The 26,993-nt window shown below is 38.8% G+C and overlaps 1 protein-coding gene across 7 annotated transcripts in view; it reads left to right on the top strand.

Moving 5' to 3' along the window:
* The window catches only part of Rbm6 (RNA binding motif protein 6), a 103,791-nt gene that overhangs the window by 7,255 nt on the left and 69,543 nt on the right, over positions 1-26,993 (top strand). For 2 of the 7 annotated variants that reach the window (XM_006243781.4, NM_001108186.1), the window contains exons 2-5: positions 6,028-6,138; positions 12,365-13,643; positions 14,822-14,911; positions 18,675-18,744. In XM_006243781.4, coding sequence (XP_006243843.1) covers positions 6,095-6,138; positions 12,365-13,643; positions 14,822-14,911; positions 18,675-18,744 — 1,483 coding nt within the window. In that variant the 5' untranslated portion in view covers positions 6,028-6,094. Of the gene's footprint in view, positions 1-4,770; positions 4,878-6,027; positions 6,139-12,095; positions 13,644-14,821; positions 14,912-18,674; positions 18,745-26,993 lie in introns of those variants that run through there. The other 5 variants (XM_006243780.5, XM_063265629.1, XM_063265628.1 and 2 more) reach the window with 5 other exon arrangements.

Below are 26,993 nucleotides of genomic sequence, written 5' to 3'. Positions count from 1 at the left end.
GACCTCTGGAAGAGCAGTCAGTGCTTTTAACCGCTGAGCCATCTCTCCATCCCAAAGTACATTTCTTTTTTTCTTTTTTTTTTTTTTCCGGAGCTGGGGACCGAACCCAGGGCCTTGTGCTCACTAGGCACAAGCTAAATCCCCAACCCGCCCCCCCAACTACATTTCTTTTTTTTTTTTTTTTTTTTTTTTTTTTTGGTTCTTTTTTTCGGAGCTGGGGACCGAACCCAGGGCCTTGCGCTTCCTAGGTAAGCGCTCTACCACTGAACTAAATCCCCAGCCCCCCCCCCCTTTTTTTTAAAAGATTTCATTTATTTTATCTATGTGAGTACACTGTCGCTGTCTTCAGGCACACCAGAAGAGGGCATCGGATCCCATTACAGATGGTTGTGAGCCACCATGTGGTTGCTGGGAATTGAACTCATGACCTCTGGAAGAGCAGTCGGGTGCTCTTAACCACTGAGCCATCTCTCTAGCCCCCAAACTACATTTCTTAAAAGCTCTCAGTTTTCCTATCTTTTCCTTATCTGGTTGATAAATCATTTGTCCTTTTTCTTTTTTCCTTTTTTCTTTCTTTTTTTTTTTTGGTCAACAGTGTGTATCTGTGGTTTATTTTTATTTTATATTTGTCTGTATGTACGTCTGTGTGAAGGTGTTAGGTCCCCTGGAAATGGAATTATAGGCTCTGCTGTGTGGGTTCGTAGGAAGAACAACCAGTGCTCTCAACCACTAAGCCATTTCTCCCTCCTGCTGTCTTTTATTTTTGTGAGACAGTTTTAAGTAACCCAGTACTGGTCTTGCACTCAGTATGTAAATGAGGCTGAATTCATGGGGATAGTCCTGCTGAGTTTCTTAAGTGTTCGCGACCTGAGCTACCAGCTTGGCTTCTCTGCCTGTTTTTTAATATTATTTTTTTTTAAAGATTTATTTATTATATATAAGTACATTGTAGCTATCTTCAGACATACCAGAAGAGGGCATCAGATCCCATTACAGATGGTTGTGAGCCACCATGTGGTTGCTGGGATTTGAACTCAGGACCTCACGAAGAGCAGCCAGTGCTCTTAACCACTGAGCCATCTCTCCAGCCCAGCTTCTATGTCTTAAAACACAAAACAAAAACAAAATTAAAATTTTATTTCTTCTTTGCTAGGGATTGAATGATTGCCCAAATGCATCATAATCAAGTGATCTACTTGGCTACTTTTTTTTTTTTTTTTTTTGGTTCTTTTTTTCGGAGCTGGGGACCGAACCCAGGGCCTTGCGCTTCCTAGGTAAGCGCTCTACCACTGAGCTAAATCCCCAGCCCCTACTTGGCTACTTTTTCAGCCCTCTCTTCTTTCTGGAAATCCTGTGCTTCATATGTTGGTCTGATGATGCTCTTTCATTTGTAATATTTGTCATTCATTTTAGATCATGCTTTTCATTTCTGCTTCTGTGAGTTGTTAATTTTGTACTGTCCTATTTTCAAGTTTTATGATCCTTCTGCTTGCTCAGTTAACTATTGTTGAAATCCATGGTGAGCTTTTTATTATAAGCAGTGTACTTTTCTTCTCCAGAATTTGTTTTTTACTTCTCAGTACTATTTTTCTGCATATTTATTTATTTATTTATTTATTTATTTATTTATTTATTTATTTATAGACAGGGTTTCTTTGCATAGCTTTGACTGTCCTAGAACTAGCTCTGTAGACCAAACTGTCCTTGAACTCCCAAGAGATCCACTTGTTTATGCCTCCTAAATTCTGGGATTAATGGCTTATGCCACCACCACCACCTGAGACTGTGTGCCTGCCTGCCTGCTTGCCTGCCTGCCCGCCCGCCCGCCCGCCCTCCCTCCCCCCTCCCCCCTCCCCCCTCCCCCCTCCCCCCTCCCCCCTCCCCCCTCCCCCCCCTCCCTCCCTTCCTTCCTTCCTTCCTTCTTTCCTTCCTTCCTTCCTTCCTTCCATGTGTGGTAGAGGAGGAGGAATATGGGGGTCAGAGGACAATTTTGTAGAATCTATTCTTTTCAACCTTTGTGTGGGTTCAAGGAGTGGAACCCAGATTATCAGGTCTATGTGGCAGGCACTTTTACCACCACATGAATTATCTTGACATTATCAAACATGGTAGAGAAGTTTTCTTTATAAAATGACAAAGACAGCTACTTTGAACTGTTGAAGAAATGTAATTGGGTAGAAAATTTCAACTAACTTTTTTTTTTTTTTTTGGAAACAGTTTCTCAGTTTCCTGAGTGCTGGGATTATAGATGTATGCCAGTGAATGCAACTTTAAACTATTTTCTTTCTTTTTGGTGAGGATGAGGGGAGACAGTCTCATGTAACCCAGACTGGCCTTTGGACTTGCCACATAGCCTAGGATAACCTTGAACTCTTCATTCTCCTTCCTCTGCCTTATTTCTGAGATTATAGGTGTTTATCACAATGCCCAGTTTTGAACTGTTTTCTAAAGAGACTTCCTCCATTGCCAGAGATCTTTGAATAGTATGCTAGTCAGTCATCCTGAAGCAGTTCATAAATTTCCTTTGTGAAGAGAGCCTCCTTTTTTCTTGGAACATTTTTTAAAGATTTATTTATTTTATGTGAGTACACTGTTGCTTTAAGCAGTTGGTGCTCTTAACTGCCGAGCTACCTCTCCAGCCCCTTCTCTTGAATTTTTACCTTTTATATTTAATAGGTGCTTTTGGTGTTTTAGGATTTTTCCCCCTCTTCCTGCTTTTTTCGTTTGTTTCTTATGTAGGTTTCTTATATAGCTCTGGCTGTCTTGGAGCTTGATGTGTAGATCAGGCTTGTCTCTACTCGAATCACAGGCTCTTTCTGCTTTTTGAAAGATTCTTGACTTATTGATCTTGGTGTTGAAGATGTTGAATCTTTACATTTCTGTTTGATTTTCTGTAATTTTGTCTGGAGTATTTTGTGTAGATTGATTTGCTGGAGCCTTTTCCTCAGTTGCTTTATCAGAATCATCTTCCTGTATGTAGTGGTACCCACTTGTATGCTGCTTTGGGAATGTGGAGGCCAAAGGATTAGGAGGTAAGGTCATCCTTGGCTAAAACAAACTAGCCGTGGTAGCTCATGTACTAATTCAAACACTTCAAAGACTGAGACAAAAGATTATCTTGGTTTCTAGGCTAGCCTCGGCTACATAGTGAGTTCAAGGATAGCTTATGTTATAGTGTGAGACCATGATTAATAAAAGCCAAGCAGATCAACAGCAATAGTTAAAACAAAACAAACAAGACAAAGAGAAAGCCTAGTATAGCAAGCCACTTGTCTATAATCTTAGCACTGGAAATGTAGAGGCAGGAGGTTCAGACATTCAAAGTCACCTATGGCTAAATCAGTCTGATCATAGCTTGAGTTATCTCTCTGATTAAGCCACTTTTCCAGCTCCTACATGCTGCTTTTGAATGACCTGATCTCCAAGTACTTATCTATCTGTTAGCATTGGCATCTGCACCTATAGCTTGATTGAGTCCTAAGGTTAAAGGCACAGGTTTCTGTTTGAATTCTGTTAGATGAAATAGAAAGACGCATTTTGTATCAGTTCTCCAGATATCCCTCTCCTTCTGGACAGGGCAGAACAAAAGAATAAAATAATTTGCAAATATATTTGCTCTTTTTTTTTTTTTTTTTCCTTTTTCTTTTTATCAGAGCTGGGGATCGAACCCAGGGCCTTGCGCTTCCTAGGCAAGCGCTCTACCACTGAGCTAAATCCCCAGCCCCTATTTGCTCTTTTCTTACAAAGGAACTCAGAAGTAGACTGTACTGCTGAAAGAACAAACTTACTGCTATATTGAAGAAGTAGAGGGCAAGAGAGGATAAAAATACTGTCCAGTGTTCCTATTGCTTTGAAGATGACTTTTTCTTTTACATTTTATTTACTTTTTTTTACATTTTAATTATTTATTTGTGTGAGTGAGGGTGTGGCCATGGTGTATGCATATGTTAGAGGACAACTTTTGGGAGTTAGTCCTCTTTGCACCCTGTTTGAGTCCCAGGTTGTCAGGCTTGGTGGCAAGTACTTTATCCTTTGAGCCATTTCATCAGCCCAATTTTTTTTTTTTAAACAATGTGGGTTTTTTTTTTTAAGGTTAATTTACTTTATATATGTGAGTACACTGTCTATGTCTTCAGACACACCAGAAAAGGGCATCAGATCTCATTACAGATGGTTGTGAGCTACCATGTGGTTGCTGGGATTTGAACTCAGGACCCTGGAAAGAATAGTCAGTGCTCTTAACCTCTGAGCCATCTCTCCAGCCCTCATCAGCCCAATTTTAGTTGGATTTATTATTATTGTATGCAATGTGTATGAGTATGGAAACATCCCACGTATATGTGTGGAAGTCAGAAGGCAACTTTTTTTTTCTTTTTTTTCAGAGCTGAGGACCGAACCCAGGGCCTTGCACTTTCTAGGCAAGTGCTCTACCACTGAGCTAAATCCCCAACCCCAGAAGGCAACTTTTGAGAGATGCTTTTTTCTCTTTCCACTGTGGTGTCCAGTGATGGAATACAGGTGGTCAGGCTTATGCTGAAAGGACTTTCACCCTAATTGGCCATCTTGCCATATGCCCTTTAGCTTTTTTCAATGGTTATTGCTTGTTCTTTGGATGAATTAGACCTTGAAAACTTCATGTCAGCCTTTTTCATGACTTGTGGATTGTTTTTGTTTGTTTGTTTTCTTGACATCAAGTGTCCTTGGATGTACAAAGTATTTAATTTTGATGGTACGTTTTATTTTTCCTTTTATTTGTTGTGTCACATTTAGGAAACCCTTATAAATCCATGAAGACCTTTCAGTAGCTACAAGAAAAGTCCTGGAGATAAGTTCTCAGCTTCATTTAGGTTACATGCCTGTCTTCAAAGCAATCACTGGTGAGGATAATAAGTATTGTGATTAACTGAGCTAGATAGTATAGGAGTAGCCACACAGACTAAGGAGGAGGTTAATGCTAAGATGCTCTTTCTTTTTTTTTTTTTTTTTCGGAGCTGGGGACCGAACCCAGGGCCTTGTGCTTGCTAGGCAAGCGCTCTACCACTGAGCTAAATCCCCAACCCCTAAGATGCTCTTTCTAGTAGTGGACATGTGAGTGCTGAAAAAATTACTCAGGAAAGAACTATTGGAAGTGAAATATTCCTTGTTCACTATTTTGAAGAAAGTAAAACTTTTAAATACTTTTTGTGTGAGAGTGTTTGCATCTTACATGACTTGTATGAAGGTCAGAGTCATCTGTGGGAGTCAACACATTTTTTCTTTTCTCCGTTACTCCCTTCCCCTAGTCCTCTTTTTCTTGAGTACTGGCTTCTCTGTGTAACAAGAGCTCTGGCTGTCCTGGAAACATGTCTTGTATGTAGACTAAGCTGGCCTGGAACTCACAGATCTGCCTACCTCTGCCTCCAGAGTGCTTGGATTAAAGGCAAATGCTACCACTACCTAGCTCAGAACACACATTTTTAGTTGGGGAAAAAAAAAGTTCTTGTCTGTATACATACCACGTGTTTGTGGAAATCAGAGGACAAATTGGAATTAGTTCTTTCCTCCTACTTTAGGTCCTGGGGAAAAGGGGTCAGGCTTGGTGACAAGCTCTACTGCTGACCGTCTCACAGCTCTAAACTTGTTTTTTTGGACAGTGTTTTACTGTGTATCCCTGACTGGCCTTGAATTTCCAGATATCCAAGAGTCAGCTTCCAGAGTGCTGGGATTAAAGACATGTGCCACCACCCTAGGCTGAAAAAAATTTTTATAAAGATTTTTTTAAGTGTGTGTGTTTGAAGAAATTAGAGAGTAACTTTTGGGAGTTGGTTCTCTTTACTGTATAGATCTAGGGAATTGAACTCAGCCTGTCAGGCTTTGGGCAAAGTGCTGTAACCCACTGAGCTTTCTCACTAACACTGTATAAATATTTTAAAGTGACTTCTGAAAATAAACTTGAATTTATCCATGATAAAATTAGCAAGCAAGGATTAAGTAGTTTAGCCTATATTTCATGTCCTAAAGTACTCACTTGTGGTTTATTTTGTACAGGTACTACCCTGCTAGAGTTTGGTAGGAAAAATATCTACTTACTGAAGCTTTCTTGACATAGAAAGAGATGTGGGGGGATTCTCGATCTGCTAACAGAACAGGACCTTTTCGGTAAGTCTTAAATTTTAAATATTGAATTTGTCAGGTATTTATAACAACTTTTGGCCTGCTTATAATGGCAGATATTTTTGTGGAGAAATAACTAAGCTTTTTTAGAACTAGAAAATATTTGTAAAGTTTCTGGTAATTTCTGAATTGACTGAGAGTATATAACCAGTGTGCCAGGTGTTTTCCTATGTCTGTTTCTCTTCACTTCTATGTATATGAAATTGGGTTAGAACCCAGGGCTTCCTGTGTGCTTGGCAAATCCTTTGGCCCTGAGCTATAGCCTTAACTCCTTGATAACCTTTTTACCTGTCCTGCAACTTGATACCAAGACCAGGCTGGCCTCAGCTCTCAGAGGTCTGCCTGCCACTGCCTCCTGAGTGTTGGGATTAAAGGCATGCACCACTACTGCCTGGCTAAAATCATTTATTCATTCATATTTATTTATCTATTTTCTATTATTTTTTTTAATGTGTGTAGGCATGTGTACTATATTGCACAGGTTCGAGGGTCAGAAGACAACTTGAGAGAGTTCTCTCCTTCAACCACATAGGTCAGGGGTCTGAACTTAAATTTTCAGGGTTAGCAGAAAGTTCCTTTACCTGCTGATCCATTTTGCCCATCACCCAAGTCAGGGTTTCTGTGTAGCCTGGCTGTCCTAGAACTCTTCTGTAGAGTAGGCTGGACTTGAACTCAGATCTGCTTCCTTCTACCTCCCAATTGCTGGGGTTAAAGGCTTGTGCCACCATACCTGGCAATATTTTTAAAATATTACTTAATAACTTATCAAAACATAGCCATGCTCAGTTATTTACAAGTTGTGTGTGGCTGCTTTCATATTGCAGTTATAGATTGAATAGTTGTGATAGATACTGTATAATAAAGCCCCAGTCCAGTATACGTACTGTCTGACTTTTTATATATGAACTTTGTCCAGGCATGGTGGCCACACGCCTTTCCTTCTAGCATTGAGGAGACTGAAGCAGGTGGGTCTCTGTGAGTTTGAGGCCAACCTGGTTTGCATAATGAGTTCCACAACATTCAAGGTTACTTAAAGAGACCCTGCCTCAAAAAACTAAATAAAGTAAAAAAAAAATGTCAAACTCCAGTCTAAATCAGTGCTTATATGTAAGATTTAAAAATATTTATGTTATTGTCTGTTTTCTTAGTCTATTTATGGATAATTATTTTGTATGTCAGACTATTTCTATAAGGTGGTTTAAGTAGTCATTCAAAAATATTAGGTAGATTTGGCTCTGTTGAACAATCCCCCGTTTAAGAACACCTTTGTTTTGTTTTGTTTTGTTTTTGGTTTTTTTGTTTGTTTGTTTGTTTGTTTTTTTGTTTATCTGGAGCTGAGGATGGAACCCACGGCCTTGCGCTTGCTAAGCAAACGCTCTACCACTGAGCTAAATCCTCAACCCTGGAGGTTTTTGTTCTCTCTCTCTCTCTCTCTCTCTCTCTCTCTCTCTCTCTCTCTCTCTCTCAACTTATATACATTTAAGTACACTGTAGCTATTCTTAGACACACCAGAAGAGGGCATCAGATCTCATTACAGATGGTAGTGAGCCACTATGTGGTTGTTGGGAATTGAACTCAGGACCTCTGGAAGAACAGTCAGTGCTCTTAACCCCTGAGCCATCTCTCCAGCCCCAGTTTTTGTTTTTTAAGACAGGGTTTCTCTGTGTAGCCCTGGCTATCCTAGATCTCACTCTGTAGACCAGGCTGGCCTTGAACTCAGATTCACCTGGCTCTGCATCATGAGTGCTGGGATTAAAGACGTGTGCCACCAACACCACCCATTTTTTAAAAGAATGATTTTTTTTTTCCCCCCAGAGCTGGGGACAGAACCCAGGGCCTTGCGCTTGCTAGGCAAGCACTCTACCACTGAGCTAAAATCCCCAACCCCTATTTATTTATTTTTATGTATGTATTTATATGTCTGTTTACCATATTATGTATGTATGTGTGTGTGTGTATGTATGTATGTATTTATGTCTGCTTACCACATTCATTCAGTACTTGTGGAGACCAAAAGAGGACATCAGATCTTGTGGAACTGGAGTTAGAGCAACTTATGAACCATCATATGGGTGTAGGAATCCTTTGGAAAAGTCAGTCGTCTTAAGTAATGAACATCTCTCCAGCCAAAGCTTCTTTTAAAATTATTATTATTATTATTATTATTATTATTATTTTTTTTTTTTTTTTGGTTCTTTTTTTCGGAGCTGGGGACCGAACCCAGGGCCTTGCGCTTCCTAGGCAAGCGCTCTACTACTGAGCTAAATCCCCAACCCCTTAAAATTATTTTTTATAGAATATTTTGTCTTTGAACCATTAAACTTAAACTTTTATTTGCTTATTGTAGGTTATCACTTGCTTTAAAAAATTTTCAAAATTTTTTTTTTTGTTGGTTTTTGTTTTTTTTGAGGGTGTTACACTGTGTAACAGCTCTAGCTGTCTTGGAACTTGATTTGTAGACTGCTAACTCAGACATACTCCTGCCTCTGCCTCTTCAGTGCTGGGATTCAAGCCTGGCCGGCCGGCCGGCCGGCCTGCCTGCCTGCCTTCCTTTCTCTCTCTCTCTCTCTCTCTCTCTCTTTCCCTCTTTCCTCTTCTTTTTCATTTCTTTTTCTTTTTCTTTTTTTTTCTTTTTTTTTCTTTTTTCTTTTTTTCTTTCTTTTTTTTTTTTTTTCCGGAGCTGGAGACCGAACCCAGGGCCTTGCGCTTCCTAGGCAAGCACTCTACCACTGAGCTAAATCCCCAACCTCTTTTTTTTTTTAATATAACAGAATTTCACTCTATTTCAGGCTGACCTTGACCCTGAGGTGAGACTCCTGCCTCAGCCTGAATACTCTTTGTAGGTATAAGCTACCATACCTGGCTTTTTAAAGTTTTGATTGTTGGCTTTGTTTTATCTTTCTGTGTAGGCCAGACTGGCCTTGAACTCATGATCTTTTATGTTCAATCTCACTCGTAACCCTGGTGAGCCTGAAACCTACAGTGAAACCAAGCTGGCCTCTAACTTACATAATTCTTGACTCTGCCTTCAGAATGCTTGGATTTTTGTTTGCTTGGTTTTTTGGTTTTGTTTTTGTTTTATTCTTAAGACAGAGCCTCTCTATATAGTCCTGTCTGTCCTACAACTTGATCCTAGAGATCCTCTTGTCTTTACCCAACTCATTAATGTCTAATTTTTAAGGTTTTTGACCAGAGGGAGATAGCAATCCATTTTTGGGAGACTCAAAAAATAAGAAAGGGTATTTTGCAGGAAAACGTCTTATTTTCTCTTTGAAATACTTTTTTTTCCAAAATTATTTTACATTAGTTTAAAATAATTGCTATAACCACTGGTGCTCATTGGTGTTTGTTTGTTTGTTTGTTTGTTTGTTTGTTTTCCGGAGCTGAGGACCGAACCCAGGGCCTTGTGCTTGCTAGGCAAGTGCTCTACCACTGAGCTAAATCCCCAACCCCTCATTGTTTTGAGGTAGGGTTTCACTATAGCCCTGGCTAGTCATGAACTTGGCTATGTAGACCAGGTTGGCCTTGAGCTCACAGAAATAAAAGGCATGAGCCACCACTCTTGGCACTATTGCTGGTTTATATTAATAGAGCTGGCTTTTGATTAGACTATAAAATTTAGATATAAGAACTGTAAGGTAGTAGGTTACTCTAGATCTGCTTCACTTAGAAGGGTAAGATTAAATCTTCATGATAGTATTTAAGGACAATGCTGGATGTGTTCTGGTCAAAAAAATGCCTACTTTGAGATGTCTCAGAAGTCATTCCAAGAGGGTCCAAGGAAGCTTGAGTATTCTAGAAAGCTAATGAATGACTTTAAATGATTTTTAAGTATGGGAGACTGTGGTTAATGAATATTTAAATTTGTTTATGATGAACCAAAAAGATATAACTAATCTTATGTTAATGTTACTGGGAACCAATAGAAGCTTTTCTGTTCTGAAAATCCACTAAATGTGTATTATTCTAATGTTTAGGTTAATGTTTTAAATATCTATTTACTTTATGAAAGGGCTTGGTACTCCTGGGGAGACAGCTTCTTGGGAAAGAGTACTTGCTATGAAATCAAGAGGACCCGATTTTAAATTCCTAGTACATAAATAACAAAGCAAAACAAAACATGTTTTTGTAACCCCTGTGCAAACTGAAGTGTCCTGGAAGCTCAGTCCAGTTAACTTTGCTTAAACTGTAAATGTCAGATTCAGTGAGAAACTCTGTCATAAAAAAGCCATAGAAGATATCCAGTGTCCTCCTCCAGCCTCTGCATACAAGTACCCATGCAAATGCACCCCACACATGTACATATATAACACACAAATAATAAATTAAAAAAAAAAAGATACAAAGGGAGTGGTGATGTTATTGGAACAGTTAGTTCTCCTGAACTGAGTTACCTAGAATAGACTGTCTTTGACTTTTACTGTGGTGTACTGTGCTGGTATAGTTTGAGCTTAGAAGGGTTTGTATGTCTTGAGAGGAGAAACTTGAGTTGGTTCTGATAATCTATGTTTTTGTTGTACTGCCAAGCAGTAGATAGCTCTTAAGCCGTCTTTATTTATTTATTTTTTCATGTTCCTCAGTGTCTAATCGCCTACCTAAGTTCCTTGATTGTTTTTGATTTGTTGAAATAGGTTCTCATTTTAAGACTAGCCTTAAAATTCAGAATCCTCTTCCTCAACATTCCAAGTAATGAGATTAATAGTTGTACACTGCCCTGTATGGCTGTCTCTTGATCTTTGACCAAAGCCAAAATGTGTAAAGTGCTCTAGTGATTAGGCAAAGGAAAAATGTTGGGTACTTTGAAAGACTGGGCAACTCTTGTTTATTTCTCCTTTTTTTTGTTTTGTTTTGTTTTGTTTTGTTTTTTGTTTTTTGTTTATTTGAGACAGGGTTTCTCTAGCAGCTCGGCCTCCTAGGTCCTGGGATTAAAGGCCTGTGCCACCATTGCTCCACTTGTTTATTTCTTGAGTTATGTGAATGGCTGTTTTGTCTAAATGTGTACCTATTGTGTGTGCTTGTTTCCTGGAGGCCAGAAGAGGGTGTCAGGTTTCCTGGAACTGGAGTATACAGGTTGTGAGCTGTCACATGGGTGCTGGAACCAAACCTAGGGCCTCTGGAAGAACAAGTACTTTTCACCACAGACCTATCTCTCCTGTCCCAGTTATTCTTTTTTGTTGTTCTTTTTCTAACTAAGTATTTTAAAAATATGTTTTATTGCAATAAAAAGTTATCTTGAGGCATTAGAATCTTGTTTGTCAACTTCTTTCTTTGGGACATGGAGATAATGCCTAAAGATCTAATGTTCTAGGTGACTTTTAGCCTTAAGCTCCTAGATAATTTAGCTTGGTGTAGATGATCTAACGTGCTTTGTGGAATGATTCATTTGTCTTACGTGGTAATACTGTGATAGTTATGATTGGGCCCAGCTGAGAGTCCTAATTAGAGGCACAGTAGAACTGGGGTTTGTGCTTCTACTGGTCACAGTAATATATATGAGTCTTTCCTTTTTTGGCCTATACTCATTTGGATTAATTAGAGTTCATGATGTAGATATAATAAAATATTTTGAAATGTATACCATTGTGTGCAACAATGAGAAGGACACTTTCTGGAACTTACAAGAAAGTTTATACTTTGAGGCTGAGCATGATTGTTTATTATAATTCCAGTATTCAGGAAGCAGAGGGGATAGAGGGTTACTTCAAGTTCAAGACCAGCCTGGTCTACATAGTGATTTCTAGGGCTATATAACTAAGCCCTGTCTGAAAATCAAAAGCAAAAACAAACAAACAAAAAATTGCACTGATTTCCCAATTCCACATGTGTAGTAATTGTCATGATGACCTTGGAATTCTAAGTTCCTTGACTGTAGAAACTGGGAACTTTTGTAGTATGTTACCTTTATTAGCTTATCTGGTATTGCGGATTTTCCCTGTTGCAGGACTGGGTGAAAGCTTTTTCTGCAGCAGTCATGTTGAAAACCTTGTGTTGACTTACCTCGTGTTCTGAAATGGGAGCATAAAAGTTTACTCGGACACCTCATCTTAAAATAGCAAAACTTGCTGTTTTCTGCAGATCTAGGACCTTGTTACAGAACTCTGCCCCCAAAAATATGTTTACAGAAGAATATGCTGTGATTAGAGAAGAATGTGCTGGTGTGTAGATTTCAAACTCTGGACAATATGAATAACCCTGTCTTTGTTTCTACAGTGGGAGCCAAGAAGAAAGGTTTGCTCCCGGGTGGAACAGGGACTATCCTCCTCCTCCCCTTAAGAGCCATGCTCAAGAGAGACACCCGGGCAACTTTCCTGGCAGAGATTCACTTCCCTTTGATTTCCAGGGGCATTCAGGACCTCCCTTTGCAAATGTAGAGGAGCATTCTTTCAGCTATGGAGCTAGAGATGGACCACACGCTGACTATCAAGGAGGGGAGGGGCCTGGACACGATTTCAGAGGGGGAGATTTTTCATCTTCGGATTTCCAGAGCAGAGATTCAGCACAGTTGGACTTCAGGAATAGGGACATACATTCTGGGGATTTTCGGGATAGAGAAGGACCACCTATGGACTACAGGGGTGGAGATGGTGCTCCTATAGATTATAGAGGTAGGGAGACACCTCATATAAATTACAGAGACAGGGACTCTCATACTGCTGACTTCAGAAGTAGAGATGCTCCTCCATCTGACTTTAGGGGGCGGGGCGCTTATGATTTAGATTTTAGAGGCCGAGATGGATCCCATGCAGATTTTAGGGGAAGAGATTTATCAGATTTGGATTTTAGATCCAGAGATCAGTCTCGTTCTGATTTTAGGAACAGGGAAGTATCTGACTTGGACTTCAGGGATAAAGATGGAGCACAGGTGGACTTCAGAGGCCGAGGTTCGGCTACTACTGACTTAGACTTTAGGAACAGGGATGCGCCACACTCAGACTTCAGAGGTAGACATCGTTCTAGGACTTACCAAGATTTTAGGGGCAGAGAGGTAGGACCTTGTATGGAATTTAAAGATAGAGAAATGCCTCCTGTGGATCCAAAAGTTTTGGATTACATTCAGCCTCCTGCACAAGAGAGAGAACATTCTGGTATGAATATGAACAAGAGAGAAGAATCCACACATGACCATACAGTAGAAAGACCCGCTTTTGGTGTTCAGAAGGGAGAATTTGAGCATTCAGAAACAAGAGAAGGAGAAACACAAAGTGGAACTTTTGAACATGAATCTCAATCAGACTTTCAAAACAGCCAAAGTCCAGTGCAAGACCAAGATAAGCCAAAGCTTTCTGCAGGTGAACAACAGAGTTCAGATGCTGGTCTGTTTAAAGAAGAAGGTGATTTGGACTTTCTTGGCCGACAAGACACAGATTACAGAAGCATGGAGTACTGTGATGTGGATCACAGGTTGCCAGGAAGCCAGATTTTTGGCTATGGCCAGAGCAAGTCTTTTCCTCAGGGCAAAATGTCCAGAGATGCCCAACAAGACCTTCAGGTATGTTGATGAGGTGATTGATAATGCTTTTGTCACGGGTGAAGTGTAGAATGGGAGCTGCTCAGTCCCTAAAGCCTTCTTATACAAACATGCAGAAGGAAGTTGTATATTTGAGAGTGGAATATAGGAGTTGAAACATTCAAAAAGGCCCTTGGCTCAGATCATATTTTTGGTATGTGTTTAATCATTGTTTCGCTTTATTGTGCTTATTTAGATGTCACGTGTTAAAATGACTGCAGATTATCAATCTCAGGGAGTAGATTTTACTACTTTTGCAGTCCCTATCATTTAGGATTTATTTTCTTTTTTAGATTTATTTAGAGAATACTTAGAACTATGACGATGTTCATGGATATGTTGTTAATGTTGCATCTTTCCTCTTATAGCTAGCTTACTTAGCTTAAAGGTTAAGTTTTGTGAATATAAGCAAGTATTGTTATATTTGCAATTTAATTATGAAAATTATCTTAAAATAGATTTTACCCATCTCTATTTAGGTTTCCTATGTGATCTTTTTGTTTTTTTAAGACAGGGTTTCATTGTGTAACCCTGGCTGTCTTGGAACTCACTCTGTAGACCAGGCTGTTCTTGAACTCAGATATACCTCCCTCTGCCTCCCAGGTGCTGGGATTAAAGGCATGGGCCACCACCTGGTCTCTTGGTGATTGACTATTTATTTATTTATTTATTTATTTATTTATTTATTTAATTTATGTAAGTACAACAGTCACTGTCTTCAGACACACCAGAAGAGGGCATCAGATTCTATTACAGAAGGTTGTGAGCCACCATGTGGCTGTTGGGAATTGAACTCAGGACCTTTGCAAGAGCAGTCAGTGCTCTTAACCGCTGAACCATCTCTCCAGCCCTTTTTGGTGATCTTAGTAACCAAATAGTATGTTTTGAGAATTTTAAAACCTGCTTTTCTTATTATAAGACTCCATTAGTAATCATTAGTCTTAGCATACTTATAATTCAATAATATTAAGGGTGGGGGCGATGAGAGAAGATTATAATTCCCTCCTATCTTCATATAATTACCTCCTATCTTCATATAATTACCTCCTATCTTCAACATAATGCAGATCACTTTGATCTTGAGTATATTTTATGTTGAGTTTTATTTTACATGCAAAAATAAATTTATTTGTGAAATAACTTTACATTCTGAATTCAAGGATCAAGATTATAGGACTGGCCCAAGTGAGGAGAAACCTAACAGGCTTATTCGATTAAATGGGGTGCCAGAAAATGCCACAAAAGAAGAGGTAAGATATACGTTCTCTCTGTTTCTTTCAATTAAAAAAAAAAGCCCAGATGTGTTGACACATGCCTATAACTCTAGTGGTACCTGGAAAATATGTGCAGAAGGATTGTCAGTTGAGGCCAAACTGGACTACATTGTGAGATCTTGTCTCAGCATGAAAAAATAAATAAAATTTACTTTCAAAAATTACAGATTTATGGGATTATATAAAGAGAGGTACAGAGTCAAGTGTTGTTATATATAGCTATAATAATACTCAGAAGGCTGAGAGAGAAGGATCAAGAGTTTGAGCCCTGGAAACAGATAATGGGACAGTGTAGATAGGATCAGGTACAATGATATTTATGTATGAAAATACCACAACAAAACCTAGTCCTTGGTATGCTAACTAAGAGTAATAATGAAAAGTCCAAAATAGCTCAGTGCCAATGTTGGACTTGGTAACAGAAGCCAAAGCTGAGACCAGTAGCACAGGCTTATAATCCTAGCTCTTCCGGAAGCTGAGGCAGAAATGTAAAATTAAGACCAGTCTGGGCTGCAGAATGAACTTGAGGCAACCCAGGCAATTTAGTGAGAACCCGTCTCAAAATAAAACTACAAGGAATTGGAAATATAGTGTTTACTTTATGCATACCTTAAGTTCAATTTCCAGTACCTCCCCCCACTGCCCCTCCCACTCCCCCCCCAAAAAAAGGCCAGGTGGGACTATCTACCTAGCCATCTTATTTGATAAGTGAATAAACAGGGATGACGAATATTCTTCAACCTATATTCCTCAGTGTAACATCTATAGTAACTATAGTATAATGTCTAATTAGACCAGGAAGTAATTTTGGAATAACCCGTAGAGTTTATTTGGTGTCACTGACATGAAGGTTTATAAAATGACTCATGACTAGTATCTTGAAACTTGATAATATCCTTGAGACCATATTATATCAGGAGTGCATGCACAAAGATGTAGTCGATTTTTAGTCGTAAAGACTGGGAGCTAAGCCATGTGTGGTAACGTCTTTAATCCTAGCATTCAGGAGGCAGAGCCAGGTGGATCTCTGAGTTCCAGGTTAGCCTGATCAAGTTCCAGGAGACCTACATGGATCCTGTCTCATAGTCAAACTGGGAGTTACCTAACTGCTCTATTTAAATGGATTTTTTGTCCAAATTATGACAATTTAGGGGGAAATTAGTTAGAAGTAAAAGTATGCAAGACATTGTGGAATGCTAACAAGCATTTGTTCATTTAATTATTACAATGTTCTATGAGTAAGTACTCTTAATTACTCCACTATTGGTTGAGAAGCCCTTGTTTGATGTTCTTGGGACTAGTTATATTTCAAATGTTGTGATTTTTAGATTTTGGAATATTTGTATATGTTTTGCTAGCTAGCTTGATATCCCTAATCTGAAATCCAAAACGATTACAAAGTTTTGTATTTTATAGCATTTTGGATTTCAGAGGTAGGGGTGGGTGGAGAGGTTGTGTGTCACCGTGTCCCCCACGCCCCCTAATTCTTCTTTTTCTTCTGGACACAGTCTTACTATGTAGCTTTGGCTGGCCTGCAACTTGCTATGTAGACATAGTCCTGCCTTTGGTTTTGCTATCACCTCAGTTTTTAGCTAAGGATGTCCTTCCTGTATTGTGTACCGGGCACTGTTGTAGACACTGAATAATAGACCAGTGAGTATAGTAATGTTGCTACCTTCCTAGATAATACAGAAGCAAGCAGAAGTTAAACAGTAGAGGGCTGAAAAGATGGCTCAGTAGTTTAGGCACTTGCTACTTTCTTTGAAACCTCAAGATTGGTTAGTTGGGCATGTTAGGCAGTTGTGAGCTCCATGGAGTCTAATACTTCTCTACCAGCCTCTGAGGCCACCTGCATTCATGTGCACATACCCACACACAGACCCGGGTACACATCACATAATTGCAATTTTTCTGTTTTGTTTTTCTTTTTTCTGAGACATATAATACTATTTTTTTTAAAAGATTTATTTTATTTATTATATATATAAGTACACCATAGCTGTCCTCTGATACTCCAGAAGAGGGCATCAGATCTCTTTACAGATGGTTGTGAGCCACCATGTGGTTGCTGGGAATTGAACTCAGGACCTCTGGAAGAGCAGTCGGGTGCTCTTAACCACTGAGCCATCTCTCCAGCCCATATAATACTATTTTAAAAAGAAAGAAGCCAACCTTTAGTTCCAGCACCTGGGAGACAGAGGCAGGCAGATCTCTGAGTTTGAGGTCTACAGCTTTAGTTCCAAGACAGCCAGGGTTATACAGAGAAACCCTGACTCAAAAACAACCAGAGAGAAAAGGGGAGGGAGAGGAAGAAAGGGAGGGAGGGAGGGATAGTTTTTATTAGTGATACGTTTTCTGGACAAAACAAAAAATAAAAGATTTAAAATTTTTGAGAAGTCAATAGAAACTTGAGTCAAAAGTTCAAGGTCATCCTTGTGTTTGAGGCCAGTCTGAGCTTTCCTTCTCTTCTTTTGAAATTACATTTTTTTTTCTTTTTCTTTTTTTCAGAGCTGGGGACCAAACCCAGGGCCTTGCATTTACTAGGCAAGCGTTCTAACACTGAGCTAAATCCCCAACCCCTACATTTATTTTTATTTATTTATTTGTGCATGTATATGGGGCAAGTGTTTTCATGCCTGGCACACATGGAGGTCAGAGAACAACTTGTGGAAGTTTTCTATTTCATTTCCTTTTTTTTTTAGCACAGAGTTTTTAGTTTGTTTGTTTGTTTGCTTGCTTGTTTTGACCCAGGGTTTTTCTGTGTTGTCATGGCTGTGCTAGAATTTCTGCTGTGGGTCAGGATGAACTCAAATTTAGAGATCTGCCTGTCTCTGCCTTTCAAGTACTGGGAATAAATGTTCTTACCTGCTGAGCCAGCTTGCCAGATACAGGATTTGGCCATTTTAGATTGAACTCAAACCTGAATGTACTAAAAGAACAGTTTGGTTGAGGACAGAAGAAAAAACTAGACTTTTTATATACAAGTTGTATGGCTCTGGACTGGATTGAATTTACTCAGTGTATCATTTTGTTTTTAGCATGAGTCACTAAGCATTAAAAGTTAGAAACAGCAAGTAAGGAGTGGTTTGGAATATATACAGATTTCAAAACCTGTGCTCTTTTTTTTTTTTTTTCTCTATTTTTCGGAGCTGGGGACAGAACCCCAGGGCCTTGCGCTTGGTAGGCAAGCGCTCTCGAGCTAAATCCCCAACCCCAAAACCTGTGCTGCTTTTTTTTTTTTTTTTGGTTCTTTTTTGGAGCTGGGGACCGAACCCAGGGCCTTGCGCTTCATAGGCAAGCGCTCTACCACTGAGCTAAATCCCCAACCCCAAACCTGTGCTCTTTAAAACTATACTCTTTTGCCTTTCTTTTCTGGAGAGTGCTGGGTATAAATCTAATTCCTTCAGTGTGCTAGGCAAATACTCTACTACTACTGCACCTTATTCTTAACCCGACTCTTAGTCCTTTGTATATCGTATTCAGTCTCTCTTCCTTTCTCTCTGTGGTGTGCTTCCCTCTCCCCATTCATGGTGACATAAAGCCTGTGGGCCTTCTGGCCAGCTGGGATTATAGGTCTGTGTCATTATGCCCAATTTCATTTATCACATTTTGAATGGTTTAATTTTTGTCTTTATAAAAAATCATAGATTTAATTATGTAAAGTGAAAACCAGTAGGGAAATAAAAAATTAGCATTTAACCATGCTTTGTGTCATTAGTGTAAATGTCATATTTTGCAGATTCTTAACGCCTTTCGGACGTCTGATGGCTTACCTGTAAAGGAGTTGCAGTTGAAGGAGTATAACACAGGTGAGCTTTAAATGTGCCTGTCATCTTGGTTTAGGAAGGGTCGTGGAGAGATGTCTGCATCACATGCTACTCAAACATTTGTTTTTTAAGAAATCACAAGTAACATTTCCAGAAGTTTCCTGTTGGTGCCTTCAATTAACAAGCAGCTTTAGTCTTAGCTGTCATTCTTTGTGTGGCTGTTTGTCCACACATGGGCGATGAGGATGCGTGTTCCAGTTCTTCTGAGTGCCTGTGAGATATAAAGTGAGTGTCATAGCATCTATCCCTGTTTTATATGATTAAATTATTAAACCTGGTATTTTGTTTTTCACAATGGCGATATGCTTACATTTGAGCCTAGTGAGATTTAATAAGCTTGCTGTGTATGAAGTTTTACATGTCATTGTCTCAAAGTGAAATTTAACAGCTTACCAGAGAAATTGCTTGCTCTGAGAAGAGTCCTGCCACAGCTCAGGTTTGAAATTCATGAATAGATCTAGAAGAGCTTTCTGCTTGACTTCTGTCTGCAGTCTGAAATGCAAAGTATGTTCCAGTATTTTTGAATGGATATTACTTCCTTCAACTCTTACTGTAGGAAAATAGGGAGAAATGAAATACCAAAAACTCTCAAAGTTTTTAATTTTCATTTATTCTTATCCTGACCCCTGTCTCTTCTCCCAGACCCTTCTCTACCTCCCCTTTCCCTCAGATTCGCTCCTCCTCTCTTTCCCTTCAGAAAAGGGCAGGCCTCCCAGGGATATCAACCAAACATGGCAAATCAAATTGTAATAGTAATGGGCACATCCCCTCGTTAAGGCTGTATAAGGCAACCTAGTAGGAGGAAAAGGGTCCCAAAAGCTGGCAAAAGAATCAGAGGGACTGGGGCTGGGGATTTAGCTCAGTGGTAGAGCGCTTACCTAGGAAGCGCAAGGCCCTGGGTTCGGTCGCCAGCTCTGAAAAAAAAGAACAAAAAAAAAAAAAAAAAAAAAAAAAGAATCAGAGGGACTCCTCTCCCCACGCCCCACCCCCCATTAGGAATATCACAAGAACACCAAATTACACAAACATAATATATATGTCATATCAACTTACAGGTTGATATGACAGCCTGAGCTTCAATCTTGTGTCATGAACTGTGCCTTCATTAACTATTGACACCTTTAGTGAATAAGAGATAAGTGATTTTTTTTCCTGTGGTTTTTGGAGACATGATTTCCCTGTGCATCCCTGGCTATTTTAGAACTTGCTCTATAGATCAGGCTGGTCTTGAACTCAGCCTCTGCCTCCTGAGTAAAGAAGAGATATCTCAATGCTTAAACAGCTGTATGGTTACTCTCAATCATCTGTAACTCAGTCCTAGAGGATCTAAGTAAGACGTCCCAGCCTTCTTCTGTCCTCTGTGGGTACCAGGCAAATACTCAGTGCATAGATACACATGTAGGCAAAAGGCCATACACATAAATAGAATAAATAGAAATATATGATGAAAAATTATTGAGTACCTACCTCGACATACTCTCACTCTCATTCATGTATGCACACGTGTTGTCCTTCCTCTGCCCCATACACAAATTGTACTTAAAAGGTAGAAAGACAGAAGGTCTGCCTAAGGTATATAAAAAGTTCAATTCCTGTCTGTGCCTACTTGAGACCCTGTCTCAGAACTACTATGACACCTGAATTAAGCCAATTGTTTTAGATTAGGTGATGTCCTGCCAGAGTTGGTGCTAAATAGGTGTTACTTATCATGGGTAGATTTAGAATATATAGAGTTGATCCTTTTAGTTGTATTACAAAGTCAGGTATGATGATACACATTTGTAATTACAGCACTGAGGAGACCAAGGTATAGAATCAAAAGTTCTAGGTCAGTCTGGGAGGTATATAGTAAAATTCTGTCTGTTTACTCCTCCCTAACCCTCCCTACCTCCCTCCTAACCCCTTCACCCCCCCAAAAAAAAACCCATTGAAAACTATCTTTGAAAATTTGCCAAAAAATTTAGTATTTAAGGTCTTTTTAGATTTTGTAATCACAAATGAGATTATACACTCTATACCTTTCATTTGGTGTTTACAAACAGCTTTCTTAGTTATATATTACTTTGACTTATATTCCTGGAAAAGTGTCACGAATGAAATGTCTTTTGATGCTTGGATCATCTTCGGAGTATACTACATACAGTTGGAATAGTATTGAGCTGTAGAAATGAGGAGACTGCTCATGTACATTACAACAGAAGGATTATTTTGATAAAAAGCCAATTAATATATATATTGATATAAATCTCCATAGAAAGGGGTGAGTTGCTAACATATTCTGAAGTGTGTGTGAGCCTTGAAAACATGGAAAAAGTCAGACACAACTAACCATATTTTTATGACTATATTTTTATGGATATTTATAGTAGAAATAGAAAGGAAATTAGTGGGAATGAGGAGTGATTGCTTAATGGATAAGGGGTTTCATCTTAAGGTGGTAAAAATGTTTTAGAACTAGATAGTGTTCTACAATATCATAATTATACTGAATTATGTAGTTTAAAAATATTACTTTTTTGTATGTGTGTATGTTCCTATGTGAGTTTTTGTGTACCATATGAGTACAGATGCCTGTGGAGGTTAGGAAAGGGCACTGAATCCTCTGGAATTGAAATTACAGATGGTGGCTGGGTGATGGTGGCATACACCTTTAATCCCAACACTCAGGAGGCAGAGGCAAGTCTAATATTCTACACAGTAAGTTCTAGGACAGCCAGGGCTACACAGAGAAACCCTGTCTGATAAAAGTAAAAAAAAAAAAAAAAAAAAAAGGAAAGAAAGAAAGAAAGAAATCACAGATGTTTATGAGACACCATGTGGGTACTGGGAACTGAATGTTCTCTGCAAGAACAATAAACCCGGGCCTGGAGGGATGGCTCAGTGGGTAGGAGCACTGTTGCTCCTCCAGAGGACCCAGTGGTGTTTGTAGCTCCAGTTCTAGAGGATCTATGGTACCACATATGCATGTGGTACACACATATGTGTGAAAGGAAAATACCCATACACATATGTCTTTTAAGTAAGTCTTTAAAAAAGAACAATAAACACTTTTAACCAATTCTAGACCTGCACTTTTTTTTCTGGACAGTGTCTCGTGTACCTCAGGCTAGCCTCATATTCTATGTATAACCAAGAATGACCTTGAACTTGGTTTCTACCTCCTAGGTGGAATCATGGGTATCCACTACCATTGCTTGATTTCTGCAGTGCAACAGTGAACCCAGAGCATTGTGTATTAGCCAAGCATTCTATCAACTGAACTCTTTATCAGGAGTCTTTTTTTTTTTTTTTTAAAGTGGTAGGATGGTGGTGGTGGTGGTGGTAGGGTAGTAGACAGGTTCTTACTAAATAGCTTTGATTATCTGGAACTCTCTTTGTAAACCAGGCTGCCTTCAGACTCAGAGACCTATTTGCCTTTGCCTCCAAAGTGCTGGAATTTGAGGCTTTTGCCACCAGGCATACCCTGAAGCATACAGACTTTTAGAAAATGGGTATTGGGTTATGTATTCTATTTTCCTGAACAGTTTGTAACACCTTATAATTCAGCTTTTGTAAGGGTAGCTATTCTTATGCTCATGGGTTCTTTTGGCCTTAAAATGTAAAGAATTTACTATTCTGTTAGCTTTTTAAAGATTTATTTCTAAGTATATAGGTATTTTGCCTATGTATATGAACTTGCACCACATGTGTGCATTGCCCACAGACTGATTACAGTTGATGTGGCATTGAATGAGGACCATCCTGTTCTAGGATTTGGGGATACAGGAATGGAAGGAAGACTTTAGTCTCTATCTAGGACCTCAGTTGTTAGTCATTTTGCTCCAGGTTTCTTCTCTTCTGTATTGATCCTTGTCTCATTACTCTGTCTCTCCTAGAAGGAAGTCTGTTTTGTCCTTGAAAAAAACAGATTTACATTTTTTTCCTGATTGGTTGTTTTGTTCACAGGGGGTTTGAGGGAGGTAGGAGGTGGAGTGAGAATATGATTTGAGTAGATCAGGAGCTCTTTGAAAGGATACCCACTCCCCTTTGACTTAAGTAGCATCTTCAAGTAGATTGTGCTGATTTCTTCTCATCTTTTTTTTTTTTTTTTTTTTTTTTTGGTTCTTTTTTTCCGGAGCTGGGGACCGAACCCAGGGCCTTGCGCTTCCTAGGTTAGTGCTCTACCACTGAGCTAAATCCCCAGCCCCGATTTCTTCTCATCTTGACTCCTTCATTAGAGTAAGCTCTCTAAGGTAGGACATGAGCCTCCATTGTGTTTACACAGTACCATTACTGCAAGTAGAATGGAAATAAATTGAAAAGAAAGTTTCTTAATGCGTATTTCCCTGGATGCAGAGAACTATAATATCATAATCAGGACAAAATGACCCCTGGGACAAAATTTAGATTTTGAAATAAAAACCTGTTTGCTGTGGTGATGCTTATATCTTACTACCTAGAATCTCAGTACTAAGTAGGTTAAAGCTGGGGTTCCTGGGGGGTTGTAGCCAACTTGGGCCACATAGTGAAGTCAGGGGTAGTCTAAGTAGTCTATATAGTGGGATCTTGTATCAGAAAAATCGGAAAAAGGAAAACAACATTTTTTTCCTTTATCTTTTTATGAGGTGTAGAGGAACAAACTCAAGGTCTCATATGCTAGGTAATGTTCTACCACTAATCCATATCCCTACCTTTCCTATTTATTTACTTGTTTACTTATTTATTTATTTATTTAGAATAACCAATTGTTGTAGATGGAAAACTAAATAAAATAGAACCTCATGTAGTTTCAAAATTTAGCAAGTAGTCTTTTCTTTATTTTCCTTATTTCATTTGTTCTATTATAGTCCCAAAATCCTTAGATGCATGGTTGAAGGGAAGCAAGCTAAAAGATGCTCATAAAATGTCAAAGTGATGAGTCCTGTGTAGACCAATTTCTTTCTTCTAATATGTTAGTTTGATACAAAATTAGAGATTTTCTTAATTTTAATAAAATAATTTCCTATACCTTTGTTGTGCTATTTCCATTGATAGGAATCTAGGTACCTGAATCATCAGTTCTAATATTTTTCTTCTAAAAACCTGTATTTCCAATTAAATAAAAATAGGTAAATAAGACCTATGGAATCAAGTTTTCTGCAATTTCTCTCAGTCTTGTCTTTTATTCTTTACTTTTTCCTCCCACCTCCTCTCCACCCTTACCCCTGAGTTTCTCTGTATAGCCCTAGCTGTCCTAGAACTCACTCTAGACCAGGCTGGCTTTAAACTCACAGAGCTCCACCTGAGTGCTGTGATTAAAGGCATGCACACCACCGCCCGGCTGTGTGTGTCTGCCTTTCTGATTGAAAATCAATCAATCAATCTATCTTGTGTGTGTGTGTGTGTGGGCCCCCCCCCCCCCCCCGTCTCTGTCTGTTTCTCAAGATAGGGTTTCTCTGTATAGCCCTGGCACTCACTTTGTAGAACAAGCTAACCTCTAACTCAAGAGATCCACCTGCTTCTGTCTCCGAGTGTTGGGATTAAAGGTGCACACACTGTGTCTGGTCCCTGGCTCTATCATGTGCAGTTTGCATTTATAATACTTGCTTCTACAGACACAATTTTGTTTAGAGAAAAGGTTTTATTTAAATCAGATTTTAATAAAATAAACATTGAGATTTTAATAAAATAAACATTGATTTTCCCAATCTTGTAAAGTCCTTGAAAGAAGGTTCGTTGGTTAAGAGTGCTTGCATACCTTTAGTATCAGCACTCTGGAGCCGGCCAGAGTTACATAGTGAAAACCTGCCTCCAGAAGACTCAAGTTCAGTTCCCAGCACCCATATTGGTTACTTCATTATTGCCTGTCACTCAGCTACAGTGGTTCTGATGCCTCCATGGGTGCACATAAATGCACATACGGGGGAAGAGGGGTGGACAATAAAACTAAACAAAATCCTATTCCTTTTGCATTTTATAGTTGGTGTATCTTATTTTGGGATTGTTGAAAGTTAACCAGTTAACCTTAAGCAGGAAGTTCATCTGGGCTAATGTTATTTGAATTTTTCTAGATCAGTTTGAAGGTAGGGTTGCCATCTCATTTACCTAAACAAAATTTTTGTTACAAAGGTGGGCCTTTTGTAAACTAACAATTGACTTTAACAATCTTGGATTGACTTTGTTGTCATTGTAGGATCAAACCTTGCAGGGACAAAAACCAAAACTTAGTTTTTGAGTTGGGTTGGATATTACTTATCAGATCTTTGGTTTCTTCTGTCCCTTATCCCTCCACAACTACCTAATTGATTTTCATAGATAGTTTTTGGTAACTGAGTGATTAATGAAGATGGAGACAATTTGAAATTTTGTTATTTGTGTGTGTATACACATATAACACGGGCATGTCACAGTGCTTATGTGGAAGACAGGACAACTTGTGGGAAGTGTTTCTTCCTTCCGCTGTATAAGTCCTAGTGTTCAAATCAGATCATCAGTCTTGGTAGTAGTGTCTTTACCTGTTGAGCCATCTTGCTAGCCAGGATTTGAAAATACTACCTTTTTTTAGAGTTTCTTTTCCTTGTTCTGTTCTTATCCTTGTTAGCTACCTAAGAAAAGCATATGGAATATTTATATTTCTAGAGGTTTGTAGTATTTAGGTTAGAAAATGGAGTCAGGTGTGCTTATTTTAATAGTTATGTAAGAACCTTTAGCCTACCAAGATGTCTTTCTAGAAGGCAAACATTAATAAAGAGGTACTAAAATAGATATTTTGTCACTTCCTATGGTAAAAATATGTTTGTGGAATTATTAACAGTATTTATCATCTGAGTCCAAGTAATTCTGAATGTAGGATTCATTGTCAGGTTTCAGAGTATTACTTCTCTAGGTAAAATATCTCTGTGACTACTAGAACTTTTCCTGTGAATTATCAGATTACCATAATTGCAAAATTTGGGAAACTTGAAAATCCCAGGTTATTCCATTAAAGCAGTACAATCATTTTAATTTTTTATATTCAGTTGTAGTGCATTAATCCATTTTCAGATTTTTGTATAATCACCTAAAGTTGCTTGAATCCTACCTCCCATTCCAAAATTCCATACCCCGTTTTCCTTCTCACTGAATCATCATGGAGGTGGGGATAAGACTTGGCTATGGCTTCATTTGGTTTCTGATTCCAAGTTTCTCTGAGTGTGAGCATTTACTGTGGTGGCTGTGCTTGTTATTTAAAGTGATATATTTTTCATACATTATGGCCCTTAAATGCAAGCCAACCTCTTCATCTGGTGTCAACCAAAGGAAAACTGATCTGTTGCAACGCTGGAGGAAAAACTGGCACTATTGGATTTACCTATATTGAAAGATGGTATGTTGTTCTTCACCTTGGGCTCTCCAAGTATAATTTTGACAGTGCATGGTTTTTGTCTTATATGCTGATTTTTGTCTCTAACTTCTGAGTTAGATTCAGTTTGTATTTAATTCCAGTCATTTTTTTCTGTATAAATTTTACATAATTATCCATAAGGATATATTCATTTTAATCCTTTATATGCTATGTATTTCTATATTGCTACATAATTTTTATAGCCATCTTATAATAAGAATTTCTAGTTTTTGTCCTTTCAGAAGAATTGTGGGAACCAATGGAATCGCTTACTGAGAGTGACTACTTTCTAACTGACTTATTTAGCCCACTCACAGTGACTCCCTGTAAATTACAATCGGAGTAATGGTTGTGTTCTTTTGTCCTTAGGCATGTGGGCACTCAGCTGTATTGGGGCTGAATAAATTTGAAATTAACATTATTTAAATCCATCTAGGGTCTTCTTAAAAAGTGAAAGGCTAGGACCTGAGACACATGCTTTAGTCCTAGCTACTCAGAAAGCTGAGGCAGGAGAGTAGCAGGCTCAAGCAGCCTGCGCTACACAGTAAGGTTTAAGGTTAACCTAGAATCTAAAAATACAGGCACTCTTTTGTAATCCCAGCACTCTGTTAGTTCAGGCAGGAGAACTGCTCCAAGTTGGAGGGGCATAGGCAACATGGCAAAACCCCTGTCTCAGAAAACTTAAAGAAGTAAAGGAAAAAAGAAGTCAGCTTGTGCAATTTAGCCTTGTCTAAGAATAAAAATACTGACTGGCTACCCCTGGAATTACATATATACTTGAAACACTAAGTGGACTCAGCAGATGGTGTTTATAGGTTTATGTGTTTATATATGTAACAGTAACAAATAAAAGAGGACTTGGATTTTGGAAGAAATGTGGGGGTGGGGT

This window comes from Rattus norvegicus, chromosome 8, assembly GCF_036323735.1.
Source record: "Rattus norvegicus strain BN/NHsdMcwi chromosome 8, GRCr8, whole genome shotgun sequence".
Taxonomy (NCBI): Eukaryota; Metazoa; Chordata; class Mammalia; order Rodentia; family Muridae; genus Rattus; species Rattus norvegicus.
Note: the sequence above shows the minus strand (reverse complement) of the source record. Positions and strands in the feature narration are given on the sequence as shown.